General features: G+C 41.4%; 1 protein-coding gene across 12 annotated transcripts in view; it reads right to left on the reverse strand.

The window, feature by feature from the left end:
* The window catches only part of IMMP2L (inner mitochondrial membrane peptidase subunit 2), an 866,964-nt gene that overhangs the window by 810,571 nt on the left and 30,966 nt on the right, over window positions 1-25,427 (reverse strand). For 11 of the 12 annotated variants that reach the window (XM_039520123.1, XM_039520118.1, XM_039520116.1 and 8 more), the window contains one exon: window positions 6,346-6,483. In XM_039520123.1, the coding sequence (XP_039376057.1) occupies window positions 6,346-6,480 (135 nt within the window). In that variant the 5' untranslated portion in view covers window positions 6,481-6,483. Of the gene's footprint in view, window positions 1-6,345; window positions 6,484-7,677; window positions 7,732-25,427 lie in introns of those variants that run through there. The other variant, XM_039520117.1, reaches the window with a different exon arrangement.

Genomic DNA, 25,427 nt, shown 5'->3' on the forward strand with positions numbered 1-25,427 from the left:
CTGTAAGATCTCTCGTGTAGCCGCTCTATGCCGATGGAAGGGAGCTCTCCCGTCAACATAATTAAGCCACCCCCAATGATCAGCGGTAGTTACGTCAGTGGGAGACGCGTAACTTATGTCACTCAGGGGTGTTATAACACTCAGGGGGGTTCCCTGAGTGTTATAAGCTTTGCCAACATAAATGGTTGGCATGTAGACATGGCCTAAATCTTTGTGTGAAGAAACCCAGTAAGGCTGGAGGGTGGGTTTGATGCAGTTGGAATTTGAACCTCTAACTCCAAGAGTAGATGCATTTCACACCTTATGCTTACACAGCTTTCAAAATACTATGTCAGCATTCATCAAAACTCACAACACCTAGTCCCTGTGCGATAATTATCTTCATTTTAAAGATGGGGATTTTAAGGCATGGAAAAGTAAGCTGATCTGCCCAAGGACAAACAGCAAGTCAGTGACACAGTTACAACCTAGCAGTTGCCTCCCAGCCTTCTGTTCTAATGATTAGTGACGTTAAACACTCTCTTATACTTTAAATATATGTTGCTATATTAATATCATTGTATTCCACAGCATTCTAAACCTTATGCCAAGTTTGTGAAAAATATACTGTTTTTAAAAATGTATTACTGACATGGTTTGTTTGGAGGTAGAGGCTTGGTACCCAATTCATTAATAGCTATGTTTTAACATTACATCCAAGGGACACACTGAAATTTAGGATAACTTGCTTTGCTTCTTTCCCACGGCATCTTGATATAATGAAATGACATCTTATTGACACATATAGAAACAGTTCTTTAGGAGCAGAAGGCATGAAGAAGGGAGGAGAACCTGAAGGAGACTACTTTCATTTTACATTAACAATTACAGTCCCCCACAAACAATAATAAATCTTCTAGCAAAAAGTATAAATTGTGATGTCATTCCTGAACACTAACACCATATATAAAACTGCGTTTACAGGTAACTTACACTCCATGCTTTTTTATTAGCAGTAAAACCCCAAGTTTAAAAAAAAATCCACAAACACACTTCTGAAAGAGGGTTAACAAATGGACCCATAAATGCTGTTATTTTTAAGGAAACAAAATTCAAGAATATTGCATACGTATCTCTAGTCTGAAACCTCTCTAGTTTGTTCAAACTCCTGGCTTAATAGCTCAGTGCAAATGGGACACATAGGTCTTAATTTAGAACAAGGGTGCAGAAGTCACATCGCACTTTGACTCTCTAATTACTAACAAATCTAATGCTAAAAGAAAGTAAATTAAGGTCCCAGTCATATGATGGGAGCCTCACAGGACACAAGGTTCTATAAGTAAGAGGGAAGCAATACACCCTTTAATAATAAATAATGATTAACTTGATACTTGTTATGTTGCTGGTGGACACCAGAAGGTTAAGGCTTATTTTCTTATAGCTTGAAGAAGAGGAGAAATATTCAAAGCAGCATGCAGGCATAGGTATAGTCATGGTAATCATAATATTACAACAATGTAAGGAGAAATTGCCATAGAATAAGTAACTACTACAGGTACACTGCATAATGGATTATAATATTCAAAAATATTTGCTACTGTAGTGTTTACAGGCAGGTGTACTTTGTCAGAAGTTATTGATCATCAGACTAAATTCTTAGTATAACACTCAGTTGTTTGTTTCTGAACTTGGAAATAAAATTGCAAGCTCATTTTGTAATCTAACATTTCAAAGCAGCTAATTTGGATATATGAATCCTTACATTCATTAACCATCAGGGGGTTCCTTTTTCCACATCATTAGGAAAAAACATGATCAATCCACTGAAGTATAAACAAACTTTAATGTATCAAACAAACAGAAAGCATTGCAACTCAACAGGAGAAGCCATGAACAGATATAGACTGAAAATGAAGGTGCATTTATATAGGACAGTAACCCTATAAAATAAGTGTATAATCAACATCACAGGAAAAATTACAAGATCCATAACAGTAAATTACTAAATTATCACATCAGCTGTTTCTATCACATATATTCAAGGCTGTAAATCAACAAGAATCCATTTGAAGTCAATTATTACTAATAAGATGTTAGATAAGCACACCACAGGGGGAGAGAGAGCTCAGTGGTTTGAGCATTGGCCTACTAAACCCAGGATTGTGAGTTCAATACTTGAGGTGGCCACTTAGGGATTGGGGACAAAATCAGTACTTCATCCTGCTAGTGAAGGAAGGGGGCTGGACTTGATGACCTTTCAGGGTCCCTTCCAACTCTATGAGATAGGTATATCTCCATAAAACGCTGACAGTCTAAGAAACAAGGCCTCCACTAGAGATTTAAAGAAAAGGACATTTAAAAAGAAAAAAAAAGTCAGATGATGAAGCAGTAAAGTGGTAACACTGAATGGTGCATTACTTTACAGATCAGTGATGAATACCCCCAAAGAGGTGACTGAGCAGAAGAAAGGTTCCACCAGGTGGTTCTCAATACTGTGAAAATGCAAAATCAACATGAAACAATTAAATATGTGAAGTCTGCCATAATGATTGAGACTAAATTGCAAAATATCTTGCTAGAGTATCAAAAGAGTTACAATCTTTAGTGGTTATGGAGCAACATTATACACGTTCTGGGTTCAAAATAAAAACAAAAAGCAAAATATCTGAAAAGAAAAAAACCCTATTCCTTGCTTCTTGACATAACTTTTAATTTCAAACTCAGCAGGAACTAGAATAATGAGTGCAAAAAGCCAGCTAGGTGTCTAAGCGGTCTAGTACAAATCAAATCTTGGAGATCAAGTGAGAGCTTGAAATCAACACAATCATATACCCAATAGAAGCATGCTATTGATGAATAAGACTACATGCTGACTGAGCTTCACTTTCCCTCCTATCCTATAGCTTTCAAATGCATTCAACATAAATCACTTTCTGAAGTGCAAGATAAAGAAATGGCATTCTAAAGCAGTGACTTGTAGTTTTCCTTTCTCAAGCTCTGCAATATAAGAGAGAAATACATTTCTTTAAAATAACATGCCTGCTAAAAGACTGGTCTCATTTGGATCTAATAAACCTTCGCATAAAAATAACTGAATATTTTATTACAAATGTTTAAAATGAGTTAAGGTTTATAGTGTTCTGAAAAATGTCATGACATAAGAATGCAAGATATGTTATATAGCATAGAAGTATAACTTTGTTTTGAACTATGCTTTTTGTGTTCTTCAAACTTATCTTATACAAAAGATCGTGTGGATTGGCTTGTAACACTCATCCCTCCAACTCAGCACTAAACCAATATTCCAGCATGGTTCTAGAACATACTGTATTGTTGGAGATGCTGCCTCTCAGGTGATGTAAATCTGAGGTCCTGACTCAATGGGCTAAAAAATTAACATACATTTTTCAGCTATTGGACAAAAGTAGAGCTAGTCAAAACTTGAATTTGTTTAGTGGGAAATGTCAACATTTTGAAATTTGGTAAACCAAATATTTTTGAAGTTTCCTATGAAATGGAAATTCCATGAAATATTTGTTTCAGAAACATCGACACATGGTATTTTTAAAGTGAAATCCGCTCTCGGGGACCCTGGCATCTGGTGAGTGAAACTGACAATGGTGGGCAACAGTGAAATTTACAAGAATCACCAGATGCCAGGTTTACAACATCTACACCTTCAGGGCAGCCCTATCAGGCTGTGAGAATTAGGAATCCTGGGGAGTCAGCAGCCCAGGAGTCTGGAAGCCCTGGGGTCCCCAGCCCTGTGGCAATCAGCATGCAGGGCTGCCCAAAGCCATGGACTCTGGAAGTCCAGGCTCCCTCGTAGCCCATCAGGTGAGCTGACAGGAAATGCAAACGTGGTTTATTGAAAGTTCATCGAGCCCAAAACATCTCAAATACTATGAATCAGCATTTTAAAACCTTTAAAGGCCGATCCTAGTAGTGCTGAATACCTTTAATTCTCATTGGGCACAAAACATCAAAAAAGTCAGCTCAGTACCTCAGAGAGTCAAACCTTTAATCTGTAAGTACTTTTGAAGCCTTTACGATAAAAAAAAACAAACAGTGCTACATAAAGATAAAATTCATGATCAAGTAGTAATTTATACTCATCATCAAGACTGAGCGATATCAAATTGAAATCACACTGCCTGAGACTGCCCTGCTCTCAGTTCCCTCTTAGGGCTTTTCTACACTATCGCTTAAGTCAATGTAAGTTACATCACTCAGTGTGTGAAAAAGCTACTCCCTAAGCAACTCCGCCTCTAGTTGATGTTGGGTAATTATCCGCTCTCCCGTTGGCATAGTGAGTCTACATCAGACACGCTACAGAGCTGTAGCTGCACTGGTAGGCCAGCCCTTCGTCCTTTACAATAATTTACACTCAGGCTAGCATACATAAAATAGGATCCCCTCCTTTGTGAGGTCTTATTTATTTAGTCTTCTCCCAAATACAAAAACTCTTTTAGCTCCTCAGGCCTAGCCTCTTTTCTCCTAAGTTCAGGGGTCCCACAGTCCTGTTTCTGGAGTCTGTGTTCAAGCAAGTTTCTTCTCCCTGATGCAGGAGTCTCACAGCCCTCCTTCAGGGGTACGTTTGCTAGTTCAAGCAGGTTTCTTCACCCTGGTTCCAAAGCTCCACAGTCTTGTTTCTGGGGCCTGCGTGCTAATTCAAGCACATTCCTTCTCTCTCATTCAGGAGTCCCACAGCCCTCCTTCTGGGACCTATGTGCTAATTTCAGCCCCCTTGCAGTCTTAGCCAGCTTTTCTCAGCTGACCCATTTGTAACTCAATCCTTTTCCTCCTGAGCTGGCCCAAGTCAGCAGGCTGTCCCCTGCTAGTATCTCTCGTTATGACAGAAGAGGAAGAATATATAATGCTCTTTTCCAGAGCTTATCCTGTTGGCTGGGAGAGAGGGAAGGCCTTGCCCCACATTATACTACAAGGCTCCTGGTCCTGGGCCCTTAAAGAAACAGTAGCCTGGGTTTTCCCCAAGACCCTTCCTCTCTCCCAACACCTGCCTCTGCTCTTCCCAAGATCTTCAGCTACTCCAGAAGTCCAGGAATTTTAAAGAGCCATGACATGGAACAGAAGTTGATTCACCCCTAGTCCCTATTAACCTTAAAAAAGACAGAGAAGACAATCCCCTCGCTACACTAAGGTAATTTTCACTGGGAGACGGGCGATTGCACTGTCGGAAGACGACAGATACTACAGCTACACATGTTGGAATATGGTCATCAGAATGCAATGAAGCAACAGGCAAACAGAGTCACTCTGACAGAATTGCAAAATTGAAACAGCATCCATCTGAAAAGTCTCAATAACACAGTAAGGGGAAGCAGTGGTGGTTTTCTGTAGCAAGAATCTTTTGTTTCCTTTTAAATGTCCCTTTAAACTGCAAAAAATATCAGAATATCCATGTGCTTTAGCACACCAGTTTATATCGCAAGCATACACTATAACCCCATTAGAATATCATTTTCCCAATAAACAAAATAAGCATTAGCACAATTTCAAGCCATCTCTTTTCCAGCTTAAGAAAATAAGATTAGCCATATAGGATATCAGACCAATGGTCCATCTAGCCCAGTATTCTGTCTTCCGACAGTGGCCAATACCAGGCGCTTCAGAGGGAATGAACAGAACAGACAATAATCAAGTGTTCCACCCCCTGATGTCAATTACCAGCTTCTGGTGGTCAGAGGCTAGGGAAACCCAAGGAATGGTGTTGCATCACTCATCATGTTGGCAATGCTGCCCATTGATGGACCTATCCTCCATGAATTTATCTAATTCTTTTTTTAACCCAGTTGTAGTTCTGGCCTTAACAACATCCCCTGGCAACGAGTTCCACAGGTTCCTTATTGAAATACTTCCTGTACACAAGTCATGAGCAATAATAAGCCTGGTAATAGTTGTTTGTTCTTTTAAAATTAAAATGGGTAGTGTTTTAAATAGAACATTTCATAAACAAACAACCCACCATCCTCCACAGACCCTAAATTCCACACTGAAATTTTTACTACTGTAAAATGAGTATATCTGGATTTGCCAAAATTTTAGAAAGATCTTTTGTTGAAAGAATACCTCTTTGTTTTCCTTGGCATTATAGTATTCTGTGAAGTTTTACTCCCAAGAGCCTTTTCTTGCCATACTACAGAATACCCGTGTGACATATTAGAAAGCAGACCACTCCATGACGTAATGCCCTGTCCATACATTTCATTTTACTACACAATATCCCACCTGCACCCTCCACTTTTAAAACTGGGTTATCAGTTATTTAAAATTGAGCCATTTAAAATAGAGCCAGGCCTTGCTAAACACATGGATTTAATTTAACAGTAAATAAAGCTTTGTTACCTGCATTGATGCTCCTTCCACTCTTGCGACACAGGCCACTCTATCTAGAAAAGTCACTGTCACAGGAACAGCAACAAAGAAGCCTTTAAAAAAGGCTTTAATGTATCTCCTCCCAAAGCCTTGAGCCTGTGCCATAATCTGAAAAGATGAAGGAAGAAAATGGAAATGCTGTAAAAACAAGTCTTAAATAGTAGCAGGGTTTTTCATCATAATCAAGCAATGAACACTTATTGATAAATGGAGTATAATTTGTCAGTGTTCCTCAGCATCTGCTATGAAAAGATGAATGCATACAACAGAAGGAAAAGTCAGAAACCTGCAGTGATTAAAACAGTGGTTATGTATCTGCTGATATAGACAAATAGAGTTTGATGTCTGGCATTCTCTCACTCACTTTTTATCTATTTTAACCATTTTATGTGGACTTTACTTTTAGAAGTACCAGTAAGTTTGATATACTGTAACGAGTAATAGTCAAGCCATTTGTTTAGTGCAACTGTTAACAGCAATATAGCCAAATAAAACCCAGTTACGTATCTGTAGCAAAAACTTATCAACTATAAGGAAACAATACATTGGAGCATAATGAATCAGAGTATAATGTCAGTGTTTCCAAATATTTTTCTCTGCCATTGGAGATTATGAAATCTATGGCTAAGAAGAGAAACAGTTATATTATGAATATGAAAGATGTCATTCATTTTGTAACATAGGACATAATAGTTCTTCTATAACATCTCCGCTTTCATAAAGTAACACACACACACACACACTGTAGCAAACATCACTGCAATTGTTTCAGACACCAGCCAAATGTAATTAGTCATATAAGTCACCTGGACATACAGCACTGCTGTAACTCCTTGATTTATTGCCATAACATTAATAAGTTAAAAGCAGAGTGGCAGACTGGACAACTCAGTAGGCTGGTGATGAAATATAGACTGTTTCGACTCTAAAGTCACCACTTCATACCCAAGTCTCCTGTCTTGATTCCTGAAACTTTATCCTCTCTCATCCTCGTAATATCCCATTACCTACCACTCCACACAAAACAAATTCAGGCTTCCTGCCTTAAACTGTCACAGTGCGAAAGACCCTGCTTGTGCAAACTCCAAAAAAGTCAGAACTTGATTTTATAAACTTATTTTTCCAGAAAGCAAGCCTTGTTCTCAAAGGTATGTCATTAGCCCTTAATGGGGACTGGCTGCCTCAGGGCATTGCTAAAAGCAACATAGCTTTTCCCTGTCAATCATCTAATGGATGGTTGGTAGCTCCTATATGAAAGGAATTTGGTGAGTCCCAGTTCCCACTCCCATATCACAAACTCACCACCATGCTTTGCAGTACCAGTAAGCTCTTCAGGAGAGGGACTGTCTCTTATTATGTGTTTGTACGGTGCCCAGCACAGTGGGGTCCCAATCTCCGCTTGGTTCTGAAGTAAGAGCTTCTGCACGTAAAGCCAAAATCATTGTATTTATTATAAATTTTTAAGAGTTGGCAACACTGTAATTTTCACACACACAGGAGGTGGATGGGGAAGTTCAAAAATCAGGAAACAGACCAAAAACATAATTTAATTTTTAAAAAATCTCAAACTTTGAGTCACTTATAATTTTGAGGAGGGTTGATTCATGATTTTGGGGTTGGGAATAATACATTTGTGTCATGTACAAAACCAAGCAATCTGTCAGCACTTACAGAAGAGCAATTTGTATATAAAATACAATTGATAGCCTCAGTCCAGTTGCTAATATACATGTGTCCATCTCTCACACACACAGATCACCAGCACAATCAGTACCTTTTTTTGATGCTCTCACAGATGAGAAACAAATGACTGGATGAATACGACTGAAATACCCTTTCATCCCTAAAAGTGTTCCCTGAAACCGAGTGTTGAAACACACTGGGGGAGCAGAATGAGGATATTTATACCCATGTTTTACCCATTTCTCTGGTTAAAGTTCTACCTTCAGCGCTTTCAATATAGCATATTTCTAGAGCACTTTTTAAGAAGCATTTTAACTTAGTGAACTCTCAAAACATAAGATTTATTTTCCTTGCCATGTGTGCAACTCTGCTGACTTTAATAGGAGTTATTTGTGCATAGTTAGGAGAATAGACTGGGCTCTCCCCTCTGAAGTCTAGAGTCATCCAGTATGACTATGCAGAATGAACAGAGTATTTTCGGAGGGAAATGTTGTAGTTCTTTATGTAATTTGGTTCAATCTTCTTAACTACAGAATTTTTAAAGTTACATATTATAATTTCTTATTGTTCACTCCTTGTCAGAAAAACAGTTGTGCTACACAGACTATTTGTATTGTAAGATATTCCAAGCATATTTAATGAAATAATATTGCTAACTGAATTTCTGTTCCAGACATGGAAGCGTAGGTTCATAAAGTATTAAACTTATGTGACAAGAGCCAGCTCTGCAAAATAAATTTTAAGCATGTTTTTCACTTGCATGGGCGCCAGGTTTGTATAATTTTTGGTGGTGCCTAGAACGGGTCCAAGTCCCACCCCCCCCCCACACCTGCCTTGTAAGCTGATACATATTTTTTAAAATAATATAAAAACAGACTGGAAACAATAAGCGTTTAACAGTTTCCCTATATTTCACAATGTGGGGGGGGGGATGAGAGCTCTGACTGGGGATGAGGGCTCTGGGGTGTGGCTGGGGTGAGGGGTTTGGGGTGTGGGAGGGGGCTCAGGGCTAGGGCAGAGGGTTGGGGTGAGGCCGGAGATGAGGGGTTCAGGATGCAGGAGAAGGCTCAGGGCTGGGGCAGAGGGTTGGGGTGCAGGGAGGTGAGTGCTCTGGCTGGGGGTTGGGATCTGGGGGTGGGGCTGGGGATGAGGACTTCGGGGTGCAGGCAGGCTGCCTCGGGGCAGGGGCCGGAGGACTCCCCACAGCCCTCTTCCCGCTGGCATCAGTGAACTCTGGCGGAGGGGCCCCCCTCTCCCCTCCAGCCAGGCCTGGCGATGAGGGGCAAAGGGGCAATTGCCTAGGGGCCCGGGCAATTTAAAATGTCCTGGGGCCCCAGCTGCTGCCACAGTAGCTCTGCCTGCTCTAGGGAAAAGCATCTCTTGATTCAGACACTTTTGATATGCCCCATGCAGGTTCCGGGGTGGCTGAGAGAGCAGAGTAGCAAACACCACTGCCTCAGCTGCTAAGGAACCTGCATGGGGCATATCAAAACTGCCTTTGAATCAAGAGATGCTGCAGTTTTTCCCCAGAACAGGTTCGGTCGGCACAGCTGCAGCTGCCCTGGGGCTCCTCCAGACAAGTGTGAGACGGGGCTGCACCCGGCACAGGGATCCTCTGGGTGGGGGGGGCCTCGGGGCTTCTCTGAGTGCAGGGGGCTTGTGGCCCCGGATGAGGGTATGGGCAGGAGCCCCATTGATTGATCTGCCCTGAGGTCCAGAATTGCTGTCGGTGGGCCTGCCGTTGGCGGCACACTCATCCTGCACCACACTGCACATGCTCCTAGGGCCCCTCTCTGCCAGCCCCCCATGGCGCTGTGGGCATACTGCCCAGCACCAGGGAGGGAAGGAGGGAAGAGTAGGAGGGATGCACCCCATCACCTTGTGGCCTGACTGGTGAAGGGTCAGGGCCTGGGGGGAGGGCTGCCATCATGTCACATGTGCCTCCTCCCTCTGCAGACCACAGCAGCAGCAGCCACCTCAATCCACTCTGTTCCCTTTTAGTTGGAGCAGTGGAGCGGCACTGGTGGGCACAGCGTGAAAGGAGTCAGCCAGCAGCCGGTAAGGGAGCACAGCACAGGAAGCAGCAGCCAACTGCTGCCCAGGGACGCTCTGGGGAGGTGCGCGGGGGCGGCGGGCGGAGCCAGGGGAGAGGCCCAGCCCCAAACATTGGTGGAGCACGGGCACCACGGACCCATGTAATTCGCCGCCTATGTTCACTTGAATTCTTTACAGATTTCAATATTTTATCAATAAGATCTTTCACCCAAAAAGACTGAAATATCTTTTCTATCGTTCTTGACGTTAGCCTTCATGAGATTTAAAACACTTCTCCAAATGATTTTCCTCACGTGGATCTTTATTATCATCTATGATACTTGATAAAAGAGGCATTACTGATGTACAGATTTAATATGTCTACCTGTACGATTCGATGACTTTTCTCCCTGTGCGTTAGATTTCATTAACTCATTTTCTCTGAAATCATTCTCAATTTGCATCATTTGCTTTTACAAAGTATCTGAAACAGGATGTGAAGCCTAAAGTTAAAAACTTACTGATCCTAAACAAATTGAACAAATACTGTATTTCCATCTTATTGTTTTAGAACAAACCATTGGCTGAACCAGCTGAAATTCACTCCTAAAACTACTCCATACAAAATACAGCCTCTGAAATCACCTTCCTGGCCTGTCATACCAACCTCTTTTATCAGTCTCCTCACTGGCTCCCCCTTCTCCACGGCATCACCTGCAAGCTTCCTGCCTTCACTTTCTAGACCCTGCATAATTCTACACCTCCCTGTATCCAGTCTTGGCTCTTCTGTCCCTTCCCACCCACACCACTCCTCCAATGATGTCAGCCCTAATACCCTGTTTGTGCACTTCCCCCACAACCAGCCCCACCAACTCCTATGCACAGATGACCCTTTGTAAGCTGCTCTGCCAGACTACTATCCCTCTCCTTGTTTAAATCCGTCTTGAAGAGCCACTTCTGTGATACAGACAAGAAACTATCCAAATACATCTAAAAAAAAATAACTTCTTTAACCAATCAACACATGCACTAGCCTTCACTAACTACATAATATTATTGGTGTTTCCCCTGTACTTCCTACACAAGCCCACCCTAATGTCTTGTTACCCACTTGTTGCTTCATGCCTAAGGGTACGTCCACACTACCCGCCGGATCAGCAGGTAGCGATCAATCTATCGGGGATTGATTTATCATGTCTCGCCTAGACACAATAAATCAATCCCCGAACACGCTCCCATCGACTCCGGAACTCCACCAGGGCAAGAGGTGGAAGCGGAGTCGACGGGGGAGCCGCGGCCGTCGATCCCGTGCCGTGAGGACAGAAGGTAAGTCAAAATAAGATATGTCTACTTCAGCTACGCTATTCCCGTAGCTGAAGTTGTGTATCTTACATCAACGACCCCCCCCCACACACACACACACACAATGTAGACCAGGCCTAATACTAGTTTGTAAGCTTTCTGGGGCTATGATCATGTCTTATCTGTGTTTTAAGGCACCACACACACTCTTGCTTATGTGAGATAATGAATAACCAGCATGACTAAAGGACTTAAGAGCAGAACTAAACATTGTTAAGACAAAATATTCCATTCCCAATATATATCCCAGTCACTATCTAGTTACTTTGGGGCTGGGAGGAATTAATATTTTTGTCTGTCACTGACTAAGCTTCAGGGATTTGATGCGAGACTTAAGTGCTTTAAGAATATACTGTATGTTACCATGTGTACACGTGACTCATGGAAAAACAGCAGCCACCACCAGCAGTTGAGATCAATACAAGTAACTGGATTCCAAAGTCCCCTGGCTCCAGTGACAGCTGTTGTGCTGCAATGTCTCCAGCACTTTCCTTCCTTCCCTATCGAGCTTAAGATGCCTGCAGCACTCAAAAGCCTCGGGTTTCTCCTCGCTCTGGTAGAGCATGCAACTCTCCTGGCTCCCTACTTAGCTTCCCTGAATCACCTGCCTCCTGCCTCCAGTACAAGATATGCTTCTCTTTGTTGCATTTGTTTTGTTTAACATTATCAGGAACTGAAGTGGACCTAAATAGAATATACATCAGATCCATATTTCCTGCTGACATAGTAAGGCTCACAGTGGATCCATTGGCATTTAGAAGTTTTGCAGGGAGGCAAAGCTGGGAAAGGAAGCAGGAGTCAAGGTTCAGAACTTAAGGAGCAAAGTGAGGCCAGGCAATTGGGTTATCTAATTCATGAAAGCAAAGGAGCCTGGGGAAACAGAGATAGTCAAGATAAATTCCCAGTTTAGAATTTAAAGATGTATTGTTAGAAGGCTGTTACTAGCACGTTATCACATTTTAAAACTCTAATGTGGATAAGGCAGTGCAGACTTTAACACACACTAAACTTGTTGAGTTGAAGACTACGCTGCCACTAGCATTTATCTTGTCCAACTAATACATTAAAATACAACTTACTATTGGGACACATCTTTCATCCCAATTTAGATAAGCCCATTGTCTCTAGACATACCCCTAAACTCTATAGGGTTCCTTGCTCCCTAAATTCCACCATAAAGCTTAATTCCCCCACCACAACGGTGCCTTACAAGTTTAGGAGTCCTGCAGGGCAATCTGCTCACTTCCTCCCAATACATACCAAACATACTGTGACTCAAGAACCTTAATGCTAACTAGAAAGAGGATGCAGATGGGTTACAGTAGTGGTGGGCAACCTGTCGCCCGTCAGGGTAACCCGCTGGTGGGCCGCGGTTCGCTGTTCCAAGCCGATGGGAGCTGCAGGCGGCCGTGCCTGCAGACTGCCAATGTAAACAAGTGGTCTCGCGGACTGCCAGAGGATTACCCTGACGGGCCACGTGCAGCCCATGGGCCGCAGGTTGCCCACCACTGGGTTACAGGAATGTCCTGAGTCTGGTAAGTACATTCTAGATCACAAAATGAATGTCATCTGAGTTCTTAAATGAAAACTGGTGTCACACTGGTCATCAATATCATTGAGAAACACATAAATGGATGCTGCATAAGGAGTTATGCATATAGGGGGAACTATACAAAAATGAGGGGGTTAGTTAGACAAAAGTTAAAAGGTACATTGACTAAAGTGAAATCCCTGCAAGTTGCGTGGGCCCTTTTTAAAGACACCATAATAGAGGCCCAACTTCAATGTATACCCCAAATTAAGAAAAACTGTAAAAGAACTAAAAAAGAGCCACCGTGGCTTAACCACCATGTAAAAGAAGCAGTGAAAGATAAAAAGACTTCCTTTAAAAAGTGGAAGTCAAATCCTAGTGAGGCAAATAGAAAGGAGCACAAACGCTGCCAACTTAAGTGTAAGAGTGTAATAAGAAAAGCCAAAGAGGAGTTTGAAGAACGGCTAGCCAACTCCAAAGGTAATAACAAAATGTTTTTTAAGTACATCAGAAGCAGGAAGCCTGCTAAACAACCAGTGGGGCCCCTTGACGATGAAAATACAAAAGGAGCGCTTAAAGATGATAAAGTCATTGCGGAGAAACTAAATGGATTCTTTGCCTCAGTCTTCACGGCTGAGGATGTTAGGGAGATTCCCAAACCTGAGCTGGCTTTTGTAGGTGACAAATCTGAGGAACTGTCACAGATTGAAGTGTCAGTAGAGGAGGTTTTGGAATTAATTGATAAACTCAACATTAACAAGTCACCGGGACCAGATGGCATTCACCCAAGAGTTCTGAAAGAACTCAAATGTGAAGTTGCGGAACTATTAACTAAGGTTTGTAACCTGTCCTTTAAATCGGCTTCGGTACCCAATGACTGGAAGTTAGCTAATGTAATGCCAATATTTAAAAAGGGCTCTAGGGGTGATCCCGGCAATTACAGACCGGTAAGTCTAACGTCGGTACCGGGCAAATTAGTTGAAACAATAGTAAAGAATAAAATTGTCAGACACATAGAAAAACATAAACTCTTGAGCAATAGTCAACATGGTTTCTGTAAAGGGAAATCGTGTCTTACTAATCTATTAGAGTTCTTTGAAGGGGTCAACAAACATGTGGACAAGGGGGATCCGGTGGACATAGTGTACTTAGATTTCCAGAAAGCCTTTGACAAGGTCCCTCACCAAAGGCTCTTATGTAAATTAAGCTGTCATGGGATAAAAGGAAAGGTCCTTTCATGGATTGAGAACTGGTTAAAGGACAGGGAACAAAGGGTAGGAATTAATGGTAAATTCTCAGAATGGAGAGGGGTAACTAGTGGTGTTCCCCAAGGGTCAGTCCTAGGACCAATCCTATTCAATTTATTCATAAATGATCTGGAGAAAGGGGTAAACAGTGAGGTGGCAAAGTTTGCAGATGATACTAAACTACTCAAGATAGTTAAGACCAAAGCAGATTGTGAGGAACTTCAAAAAGATCTCACAAAACTAAGTGATTGGGCAACAAAATGGCAAATGAAATTTAATGTGGATAAATGTAAAGTAATGCACATTGGAAAAAATAACCCCAACTATACATACAACATGATGGGGGCTAATTTAGCTACAACGAGTCAGGAAAAAGATCTTGGAGTTATCGTGGATAGTTCTCTGAAGATGTCACGCAGTGTGCAGAGGCGGTCAAAAAAGCAAACAGGATGTTAGGAATCATTAAAAGGAGATAGAGAATAAGACTGAGAATATATTATTGCCCTTATATAAATCCATGGTACGCCCACATCTCGAATACTGTGTACAGATGTGGTCTCCTCACCTCAAAGATATTCTAGCACTAGAAAAGGTTCAGAAAAGAGCAACTAAAATGATTAGGGGTTTAGAGAAGGTCCCATATGAGGAAAGATTAAAGAGGCTAGGACTCTTCAGTTTGGAAAAGAGAAGACTAAGGGGGGACATGATAGAGGTATATAAAATCATGAGTGATGTTGAGAAAGTGGATAAGGAAAAGTTATTTACTTATTCCCATAATACAAGAACTAGGGGTCACCAAATGAAATTAATAGGCAGCAGGTTTAAAACAAATAAAAGGAAGTTCTTCTTCACGCAGCGCACAGTCAACTTGTGGAACTCCTTACCTGAGGAGGTTGTGAAGGCTAGGACTATAACAATGTTTAAAAGGGGACTGGATAAATTCATGGTGGCTAAGTCCATAAATGGCTATTAGCCAGGATGGGTAAGAATGGTGTCCCTAGCCTCTGTTCGTCAGAGGATGGAGATGGATGGCAGGAGAGAGATCATTTGATCATTGCCTGTTAGGTTCACTCCCTCAGGGGCACCTGGCATTGGCCACTGTCGGTAGACAGATACTGGGCTAGATGGACCTTTGGTCTGACCCGGTACGGCCTTTCTTATGTTCTTATGTTCTTATGACACTGAATATATGTTCTTAAAGTTTGCGTCTGGGGGTTGGTCACCAGTACAGGTGAAAAACAGATTTTCTGTCAGACATGAAGTGTGTATCCATCTATTTGTTTACATGTAAATTGAGTCATCTTGTTCACAATGGGTCTCCTATCACTTGTCTGAACTGAATGAAAACAAGAAGACTGTAAGAACTTCAGAAAGAAACTAACAGGAAAAGAAAAATGGTGGAAGGAGAGAACCTTATCCTGAGGTGCACATTAAAGGTTTGCTCTTCTATATTTAGAAGACAAAGACAACATCCCAGTATCCCTCACCCAGGAAGTAAATGGACAGCAAATTTTCTTCATGAAAGTGGGATCTCAACCAGGATTCACTGGAAATGCTGATACTCCTGGAGGAATTCTGCACCAAAAAAAAATTAAAGTTCTGCATACAATATTTCAAAATTCTGCATATTTTATTTGTCAAAATAACACAATATAACCACATCAGTTTCAATTATTTGAGTAATTTATTTCAAAATATCTGTGAGCAAGTATGTCCATAACAATAACAAAAAAAGATTCCCCTAGGAGCACAGGGATAAAGAAACCCCTACAACAACCCAGTTCCTGTTTCTCTATTATGCTTTTGTTGGGCACCTCAGTCAGGGTGTGTCACTTGTCAGCTGGGCACATCTTGGAGGAAATCTCTGCCCCTCCAGACTCAGACAAACCAACACCCGTCTCTCCCGCCCCATCCCCCCGAGCCCAGCCACAGGGCACCCCCCATCAGCCCACACACCCATACCCCCTGCTCTCAGAACCTCCCAGTCCAAACACCCACACCTCCTATATCCAGAGCCCAGCTGCAGGGTGCCTCCTCCCCGCCCAGACACCCACACCCCCTAGGCCCCAGAGCCCAGCCATAGGGTGCCACCCCAGCCCAGACCATAACACCCCCTACCCCTTACAGCCCAGGGATCCAGAGAGAGAAAAAGCCCGATGCTGGGTCCCACGCTTGTACAGAGTTTGCTGCATGCCACCTCCTTCCTTCAGGATGTGCGGAACTGCAGCTGCCCAGAACCCTCCAGCTCCCCCTCTAACTCCCCTTTCACAGTGTCCTGTATTTGCGAACTGGAGAGTCGGGCTCTCCTGGCTCCAGTGGCCCCTTAGTGGCATCCAGCAGCTCTGCAGCACCAATTCTGCAGGGGGAAATGAAATTCTATGTAGAACATTAATTCTGTGCAAATTGCGCAATGGCGCAGAATTCCCCCGGGAGTAATGCTGGAGAGAACTTTGGGTGAGATAAACTTCTTTAGACCAGAGGTTAACCTGTTAGTCAAATTTAGTCTCTAAAAAACATGTTATGATTTTGTTTTGTATGTAAATGGAAGTTACTTAGCTGTAATTGGAAGTTTTTCAAGAAGGTATTTTCTTGCAAGCAGCATTGGTTGGGCCGCATATGTGCCATAGCTCTCCTCGTGCTCCAAACCGAGGGTAGAACGGACAGTGTGGACTGATGACTTTCCAATTCCTACTCTTATTACAAATCCAGATAATCCAGAGAAAGAGGACAGAGCGCAGGTAGTGGATTACAGATACAGATCACATATCTCAAAGAACCTCCAGTTACAAATAAGTAACCTCCATTCCTTCTACAAGTGACGGTCTCTATGTGTATTCCACACATGGGCGATTAACAAGCAGTGGCCAAACAGGAGGTGAGTGCAATAATACAGAAGTGATAGCTGACTACAGTACTGCTGTTCCCACAGCTGTATCTGCAGTAGAAGACTTAACCAAAGCATAATGTCTCATGAAGGTGTGCAAGGAGCTCCAGGTAGCTGCCCTACATATCTCTAGTAGCAATACGCCTCTCAGAGATAAAGCAGAGATCGTTTGTGCTCTGGTGGAATAAGCACTCACCCCCTGCAGGGGAGAGATGTGAGCTAGTTGGTAGCAGAGGATAATACAACCAGATATGCATCTTGAAAGTCTCTGCACAGATATAGCCTGACCTCTTGAGCTCTCTGTTACAGAAACAAAAAAGTTTAGGTGCCTTTCTAATAATTCGTGTTCTTCATAGATAAAAAGCCAAAGCCCTTCAGATGTCCAGAGAATGACACCTCCTCTCTTCATCAGAGGCATGCAGTTTATGAAAAAATATTGGCAAATGGATGGTTTGAGTCATCATATGAAACTCAAACTACTTTATGGATAAACTTTTGGGTGGTGCCATAGCAAGACCTTCTCTTTATGGAAAGTAGTATATAGCGGGTCCACTATGAGAGCCCCCAACTCACTGACTTTTCTGGCTGATGTTATGACAATGAGAAAGGCCATAAAACATATGGCTAGATCTTTGAAAGGAGATTTAGTGAGAAACAAAAGAATGAAATTGAGGTCCCATTGGGGCATGAGCTTTACTAATGCTGGAGAGGAGCTACGAAGCCCCTTTAAAAATGTAGTTGTACCAGAGTGAGCGGAGATCATGCAGTTATCCACTGGAGAATGAAAAGCACTGATTGCTGCTAAGTGAACCTGAAGAAAACTAAAGACAGACTCAAAGTCTTACGAGTAATTAAATATTCCAGAACAGCAGGGATCCCAGCAGGATTCTAAAGATGGGCTCAGCAATGAAAGTTAAGAGGAAACACCTCTATTTTGCTGAATAACATCTCCTAGTAGACTTTCCTCCTTTGACTGAGGATGGATTGCACCATTCTGGAATATGAGCACTCTGTGTCCAACGCTCATCCAAATATCAGGCTTTGAGCTGCAGTTCCAGACTGGGATGCTCAAAAGTATCCTTGTTTTGTGTTAGGTCTGGAAATGGGCGGATGTTTATGAGTGTCTGTCATAAACAGATAGTTAAGGGTTAATGTCTCTTTTACCTGTAAAGGGTTAACAAACTCAGTGAACCTGACGGACACCTGACCAGAGGACCAATCAAGGGACAAGATAATTTCAAATCTCTGTGGAGGGAAGTCTTTGTTTGTGTTCTTTGTTTTGGGGGTTGTTCTCTCTTGGGATTAAGAGAGGCCAGACGTACATCCAGGCTCTCCAAGCTTCCTGAAATATTTCTTTCTATTCAGTATAGTGAGTATTAGCAAGGCAGATTAGTTTTGCGATTAATTTCTGTATTTGCAAATGTGTGTTTGCTGGAGAAATATCTTTATTTCTGTTTGCTGTTACTTTTGATTATTCTGAGAAGGGGGTGGGGGGAGTCCCTCTAGGTTTATAAGCTAGACCCTGTAATATTTTTTCATCCTGGTGTTACAGAGATAGTGTTACTTTCTTTCTTTTAATAAAATCTTTCCTTTTAAGAACCTGATTGATTTCTTCCCTTGTTTGGAACCTCAGGGGAAGAGGAGGGGGGGGAAGGTGAATCCCTCTTTGTTTTGATTCAAGGAGTTTGAATCAAGGTGATCTCTCCCGACGGCTAAGGGAGGGGGAGGGGGGGAATGGGCTATTTCCCTTTGGTTTAAGATCTAAGGAGTTTGGATCGGTGTTCCCCGGGAAAGTTTTGGGGGAACAGGGAGTGTGCTAGACACCGGAATTTCTAGCTGGTGGCAGCATTACCAGACCTAAACTAGGATTTAAGTTTAGAGGAGCCCATGCAGGTCCCCATCTTGTGGACGCTAAAGTTCCAAGTGGGGAATAAACCTATGTTCTTATGTTCTTATGACAGTGTCCAAGCTGAGAGCTTCAGCAGATCCATAAACTAGAACTGTCTCAGCCAGTTGGGAGCAATAAGGATGATCTGTAGGCCCTGTGGTATTAATGGAATGGGAGAAATGGTAGCAGCAGGGCATTTCACATCAAGCCCTTGCCCAGAGCTGGCTCAGGAGCAGTATAGGGGAAGTTTCTTGTTCACCCAAGGCAAAAAAAGGTCGCAGGACAGTGCTCCCCATTGAATGAACACCTCATAGTGAACACAATTGAGAATATCCTATTCGTAGTTTGCAGAAAAATGTCTACTGAAACTGTCTGCTAGGAAACTGTGCACCCCATGGTAAATATACTGCTGAAAGGGTTATGCGAGGGCTGATGCACCAGTTCCAGAAGTTGACTAACTCCATACAAAGAGAGAGGGGATCTCAGCCCCTCCCCTCACCCACTTGTTTACACAGAATACAGTTTGCATATTGTCTGAAATTATTTGGACATGTCAGAATCAGATGAGCGGGAAGAAGGCATTGCAGGCTCAATGCACCCAAAGTTCTAGTAAATTGATATGCATTTTGGACTCCAGGGGGTTCAAGATGCCTTGTGCTGTACGATCTCCCATATGAGCTGCCCAACCTAAGAAAAAGGCATCTGTAACAATGGTTCCTTCTGGAGTTGGTGTGAGGAAAGAGATAGGGGCCTGACATTGGGAAAGCAATAGAACGCCTCAGAAGTTAGGCTATAGTGTGATTTTGAGTGCTCAAAGCAACACAGTTATGCTTTAGAAGGTCATCTTGAGTGCTCAAGGGAACACAGCTACACTTTGATGACTGATTTATTGAACTGAACCAAGGGAAGACAGGTTCTAGGGTTGCTCTCTTGCGAGAAGGCAGAGGCATCCTAAACAGATATTTGTAGCCGGCAAAAGATAGAATTGGCATGTTAAAAAGGGATCCATAAACAGAGTAATTGTTGTATTGAAGTTTTGATTGAAAACACCTAGGTAAATAGGCCAAGAAGAGAATACAGAAAACAGAACTGGGCACCTATAGTCTAGGGAAGGCAAGTTCTGGGGTTGGGCACCAAGGAGGAAGCACAAGGCCTCGGAAGGCAGACCTTATCCCTTGAACTCAGAAAACAGAGTCGGGCACCTAGGAGGAAACCAAAGGGCTAGGGAGGCAGACTTTGAGGTTGGGCACCTGCAGCAAGAGGCTGTAGAGAAGCAGGCTTTATTCTGAGGATTTGTAGGTTTTGAGAGAAAAAAAGATTCAAGAATAGAGTTGTCTGCTCCTGGAGCAATCACTGAGAGGGCTCAAGGTAGCCCTGATTAAAAAGGAGACCGTGCACCTGCAGCAAAGGGCTGTAGGCATAGTTAAGGTTTTGAAGGAGGGGCCATTGCTTGAGTGTGACCAGGTTGTAATTATACCTGGGATATTTTATATACCCACAAGCACATCTAGTGACCTTTCCAGAAGGTGGCTGGATTCAACAAAAAACATCTCCACACACACGCATAACAAACACAATTCTTTTATTTATTTTTTGTAAATTTAGAAAGTTTAGAGACCCAAGTGCCTAGAGCAAAAACAATCTCCGCTTATGCTTAGGTTTGCTACCGACATCACTGAGAAAGAGTCAGTGGTATAAGAGGTAGCAGAATCTATCATAGGTGCAGCTTGTATGGGGCTGGTGCATAAAAGGCAGGGCAGTCCTGACGACGTATCAGTATCCCCATTACAAAGCGACAGTAGCTAATAAGAAGGGTAACAACTGGAAATCAGTATTCCAAAAATGACTGCTAAAGGGAAACTGAGGCACAAGGGAGTTTCAGAGATAATGCTAGGGAACAGCCTAGAGGATTTAATTAGAAAAGTAGGACATGGTCCATGGAAGGCAAATGTGTTTATTGGACTGGATGCTTATCAGCAAGTATGCAAGCAATGGGAACAGTGGGTCAAACCTAAGAAAAAAGGAATTTTCTTGGGGGAACCTAGTAAAAAGGAGAAAAAGTGAGCTGCTTTACAAGGTTTGCAAACGGTAGCTGAAGTTTTATGTAAGGAAGTAAATAGTTTAAAGTTAAGCAAACAAGAGTTAGAAGAAAAGGAATTAGTAAACAATATCATAGTAATGATATAAACAAATGGAAAATAAAAGCAGAGGAGTTAGCTGAGGAAAAAGAGAGGCTACAGGGAGAAGTGGCTAATTCAAAGGTTAAGGTTGAAGTTTTAAGGGCCACTATGATGGTGTACAATTCTCAGATGGCTGCCTCACAGGAGGAATTGGTCAACATAAAAACAGAAGCTGAAAGACTGAAAGCCATTGTACTACCTCAACAAAAAGAAAAGGATGAGGCACAGATAAAACAAGATAAATTACGGCAGGAGGTAGCAGAGTGGAAACAAAAAGCATTAGATGGGCAAGCTGCAGTAAAAGTTTTACTTACAGAAATAAGGGAGGAAGAAATTGACCTTTGGCGTGAAGATTCATCTGGTTTGTATAGAGGTCAAAGAACAATTCTGAGGAACTTTCTCAGAAACCTTACACTAATTGGAAAGTCCATAGGATCCCTAAATAGGGATACAACCGCAAGTGAGCAGGCTGAGATGTCTGGTGTGCTTGAAACGGTAGGAACAGACGTCTCAACTATGATTGTGAAAGAACTAGATAACCCTTATGTGTTTGAGACAGATAAACCTGAAAGGTTAAAAGATTCCTCAGACTGGGATCAGTTGCTTCAGCATCAACTAAAGTTTGGTTGTGAGGAGAGGGCTCAGCTTGATGCTGAAAACTCCATATTTCAGAAGAGAAGTTGGAACGAGGAAATGCAGATAGAAAAAATACACACTACTTGTGATAAGCAATGGTTTAAAAGGTTAGGGAAGCAAGACTGTTATTTAAAGGAAAGATGTAGAACCACATAAGCAGTGGTAGATGTGATTGTGAGGTCACAAAATCAGTAGACTATAATTGACCATGCATATGGCCAGTATAAAGTAACTTCCCTGCAGAAAAAACGGCAAGATATGCAGGCAGTCAACAACACAGTTCAAGAAAGCAGAACTATGGTAAATAAAGAAGTTAAATTCAAAGGATTAAAAGAGAAGAACCGGGTTCGTTCTAGTGCAAGTTCAGGAACCTTCTCTGACTTCTCCTTTGAAGCGATACTAATAGCTAGAATAGAAAAGAAAGTAAATCTCGCTTTTCAGGAGGGGATTCCAGTTTTCTAAGGAGTTTTCCTGAAAAGCAACAATGGAAAGGGGAAACTCCAAAATTTTGTAGTACCTGGGGGTCAAGGCATACACAGGAAAACACTACAATGTGTAATGTATTACAGTCTGAAGAAGCAGTAGTTTCACAGTTTAGAATAATAATAAAAACAGCAGTAGAGTGTAATTATTCAGATATTGCTTTAAACAATGCAGAAAAAGTAAAAGGTAAAAATACAGAAAGGTTGGCCACCCACAAGAGAAAAATCTAAAGGGGCATCAGTAATAATGATCCAAAAGTCAAAGAAACCAACAAAGTAGGCAAAATCAAGGGGAAAATAAAAATAGTAGAATGGTTCCCTTTTAAACAAAGGAGAAGTAATCCAGGAAGAAACTGGCTATGGGGAGAATTGCTGTACTATGAACCTAGAGAACAAGTTCATGGGCTTCCTACAGAAGAACTGTTTTGAAGACTGGCAAATTATCAAAGGAGCACACTTACGGCTCCATCTCACCCTCCAAATTGAGCATAAGGAGGCCAAGTGCCCCCTATTGGCCCAATATTAGAAAAAGAAAATCATGCTGATTGAGTGACACATTCACAAACTGATGACTAGGAGAGATCCACTGTGTATGTAAAATTTAATAAGGAAGCATATGCATAAATAATTATATAGATTACATTAATATTAATAAATAAGACAATAAGATTAGTAAATAGGTATGTAATAAATTAGGTAGTAAAAAAGTGCTAAGTATGGTACCAAAAGGATAAAAGCATTAAAATGGTTTTGTTCATTTCAGTGAAAGAAATGGGAAGGAGAGATAGAATAGTAATAAAATCTCTTTCTTAAAATAGGAAAGAAATAACAGACAAAACAATGCAGAAGGAAGAAAGCGAGATATAGGATGAATCTTCAGGGTTGGAGTTACCAAAATGGATGGAACAGGACGTTGATGAACTATTAGAAAGTTTGCCTGTTGTAGATGTATTGGTCAAAGTCCATCATCCCAGACTCCGGTTTTGTATGATGGTAGTAATGAAACAATCCTGGCATGTAACAGATAAGAGAATGCAAAAGGAAGGGACACAGGACGAGATCTGGGATGAATCTACGTGGCTGGAGTTACCAGAATTCACAGAACAGGATATGGATAAATTGTTAGAAAGTCCGCCTACTGTAGATATAATAAGTCAAACTCAACCATCTCAGACTCCAGTTTTGGGTGATTTAGTAATGGGACAACCTTGCCATGTTATTACTCCTCTATGGAAGGATCAGTATGGTCGACCAGTAATAGATTTAAATATACAATATGGAAGATTTCATCAAATGTGTTATCTAAATACAGAATCTGTATAGTCGGTATTAAATAGCATATATGATTCGGGAAATCTTATCCCACTGATGTTAGTGGTATATCTTGTATTATTTTAGATATTCCTTGCATCAGAGGTGCAAAGAGTATCTAAAATAATACAAGATATACCACTAACAATCCCACTAGCAGTAAGTATAGGGAATAAAGAGATACTAGGGATTCGGTTTGGAATTATGGAGCTAGATACAAATGAGATAGGAATGGTAGGAATGGATATTCTTCACTGGTTACATTGTGCCATGGATTTAGAGAGAAATGTTTTATGGGCAATAGAATAAGATAGGTTAATAACTGGTAAGAAATTAGGTAAAATAAATAAGTTAAGAAAAGAGTTAAAGTAAGTAAGTTAAAATTCATGGAATATTAATTAGATATTTCTCCATAACACATAGAGAAAGGGAGTCAGATGGCAGAAGGAGGAGATATCCTGAATCCATTGTTTTGTCAGCAGGGGATAGCTCAGTGGTTTGAGCATTGGCCTGCTAAACCCAGGGTTGTGAGTTCAATTCTTGTGGGGGCCACATAGGGAACTGGGGTAAAAATCTGTCTGGGAATTAGTCCTGCTTTGAGCAGGGGGTTGGACTAGATGACCTCCTGAGGTCCCTTCCAACCCTGACATTCTATAATTCTCTGATACCTGAGGATATTTTAGATCAAATGACAGATAGCGATAGGGGTAGTGTATATAGCTCAGTCAATGATGATGGAGAAGGAATACTAGAAAAAATACCTGATTTAGTAATTGCTCAACTGTTTATGGATAATAACCAAAGACCATTGGTGTCTGTTATATTGAACTTGCCTGGTATCCAAATAGGGGCATTATGTCACCTGGATACCAGATCATCATTTTCAACACTTAATACTAGTATTGGGAGAATTAATTGGATACCTCTTGCCACCGCTGATCAATACATAATTCACACTGGATATGGAGACCAACTAAAAGTATATGTGAGCTGACAGATAACTTTCACAGTGGGAGTACAATCAGTACTAAATGTTAGGTTCAGACTTGTGAGTCAAGGTGAAAATGAATATAAAGTTTTAGGAACAGGCGCTATAAGAGAACTAAAAAGGGTGGATAAAAATCAATGTGTTTTTTTTAAATAAAAATAAAAAAATCAGTTTTTATTTAAATCAGATTTTCTTTTCATAAAATGCTTTTTGAGGAAAAAACCTATCTATAGTTTTAATTAAGATACATTATCGCTCAAAGATATCTCATCATGAAACAGGGATTATAAATTCTAATTCTATAGTATGAGACAATATATTCATGGAAAGTTTAAGAAAAATTTTGTAAATGAGTTCCAATAGTTCATGGATTAGGGACCCAATCTTATGAGGTTAAAGGGCATCTCTATAGATTATTTAGGTTAATCTTTCTATCTATCCCATGGGACTCAGTGCTCAGTCTAGAAGATACCATCAGAGATGCTTAGTTTTGCATTCTCAAACTGTGTATTTGTGTCTCCAGAGATAACATGCTAGTTAACAGCAAAAATGTTTTTAAATAAATAAAATAAATAAATAAATAATATATAGAGGTGAGAAATAACAGACCTCAACCCTGTTGTCTCTCTACAAATTTGTGTACACTGATTCAATCCCTTACCTCTTTCTAAAAGTGCAAAGTTTCAAAAAGTTCAATGAGTAGAAAATTGTTGGGGGCGGAATAGGTCTGGACAAGGAGAAGTCGTCTGAAGATAAATGTGAGAAGGGAGGGACAGGCAGCAGAAATAAAAGTGAAACTGTTTGAGCAGCATATTCCAGAAGTCTT

The sequence above is a fragment of the Mauremys reevesii genome, linkage group 1 (genome assembly GCF_016161935.1).
Source record: "Mauremys reevesii isolate NIE-2019 linkage group 1, ASM1616193v1, whole genome shotgun sequence".
NCBI lineage: Eukaryota > Metazoa > Chordata > Testudines > Geoemydidae > Mauremys > Mauremys reevesii.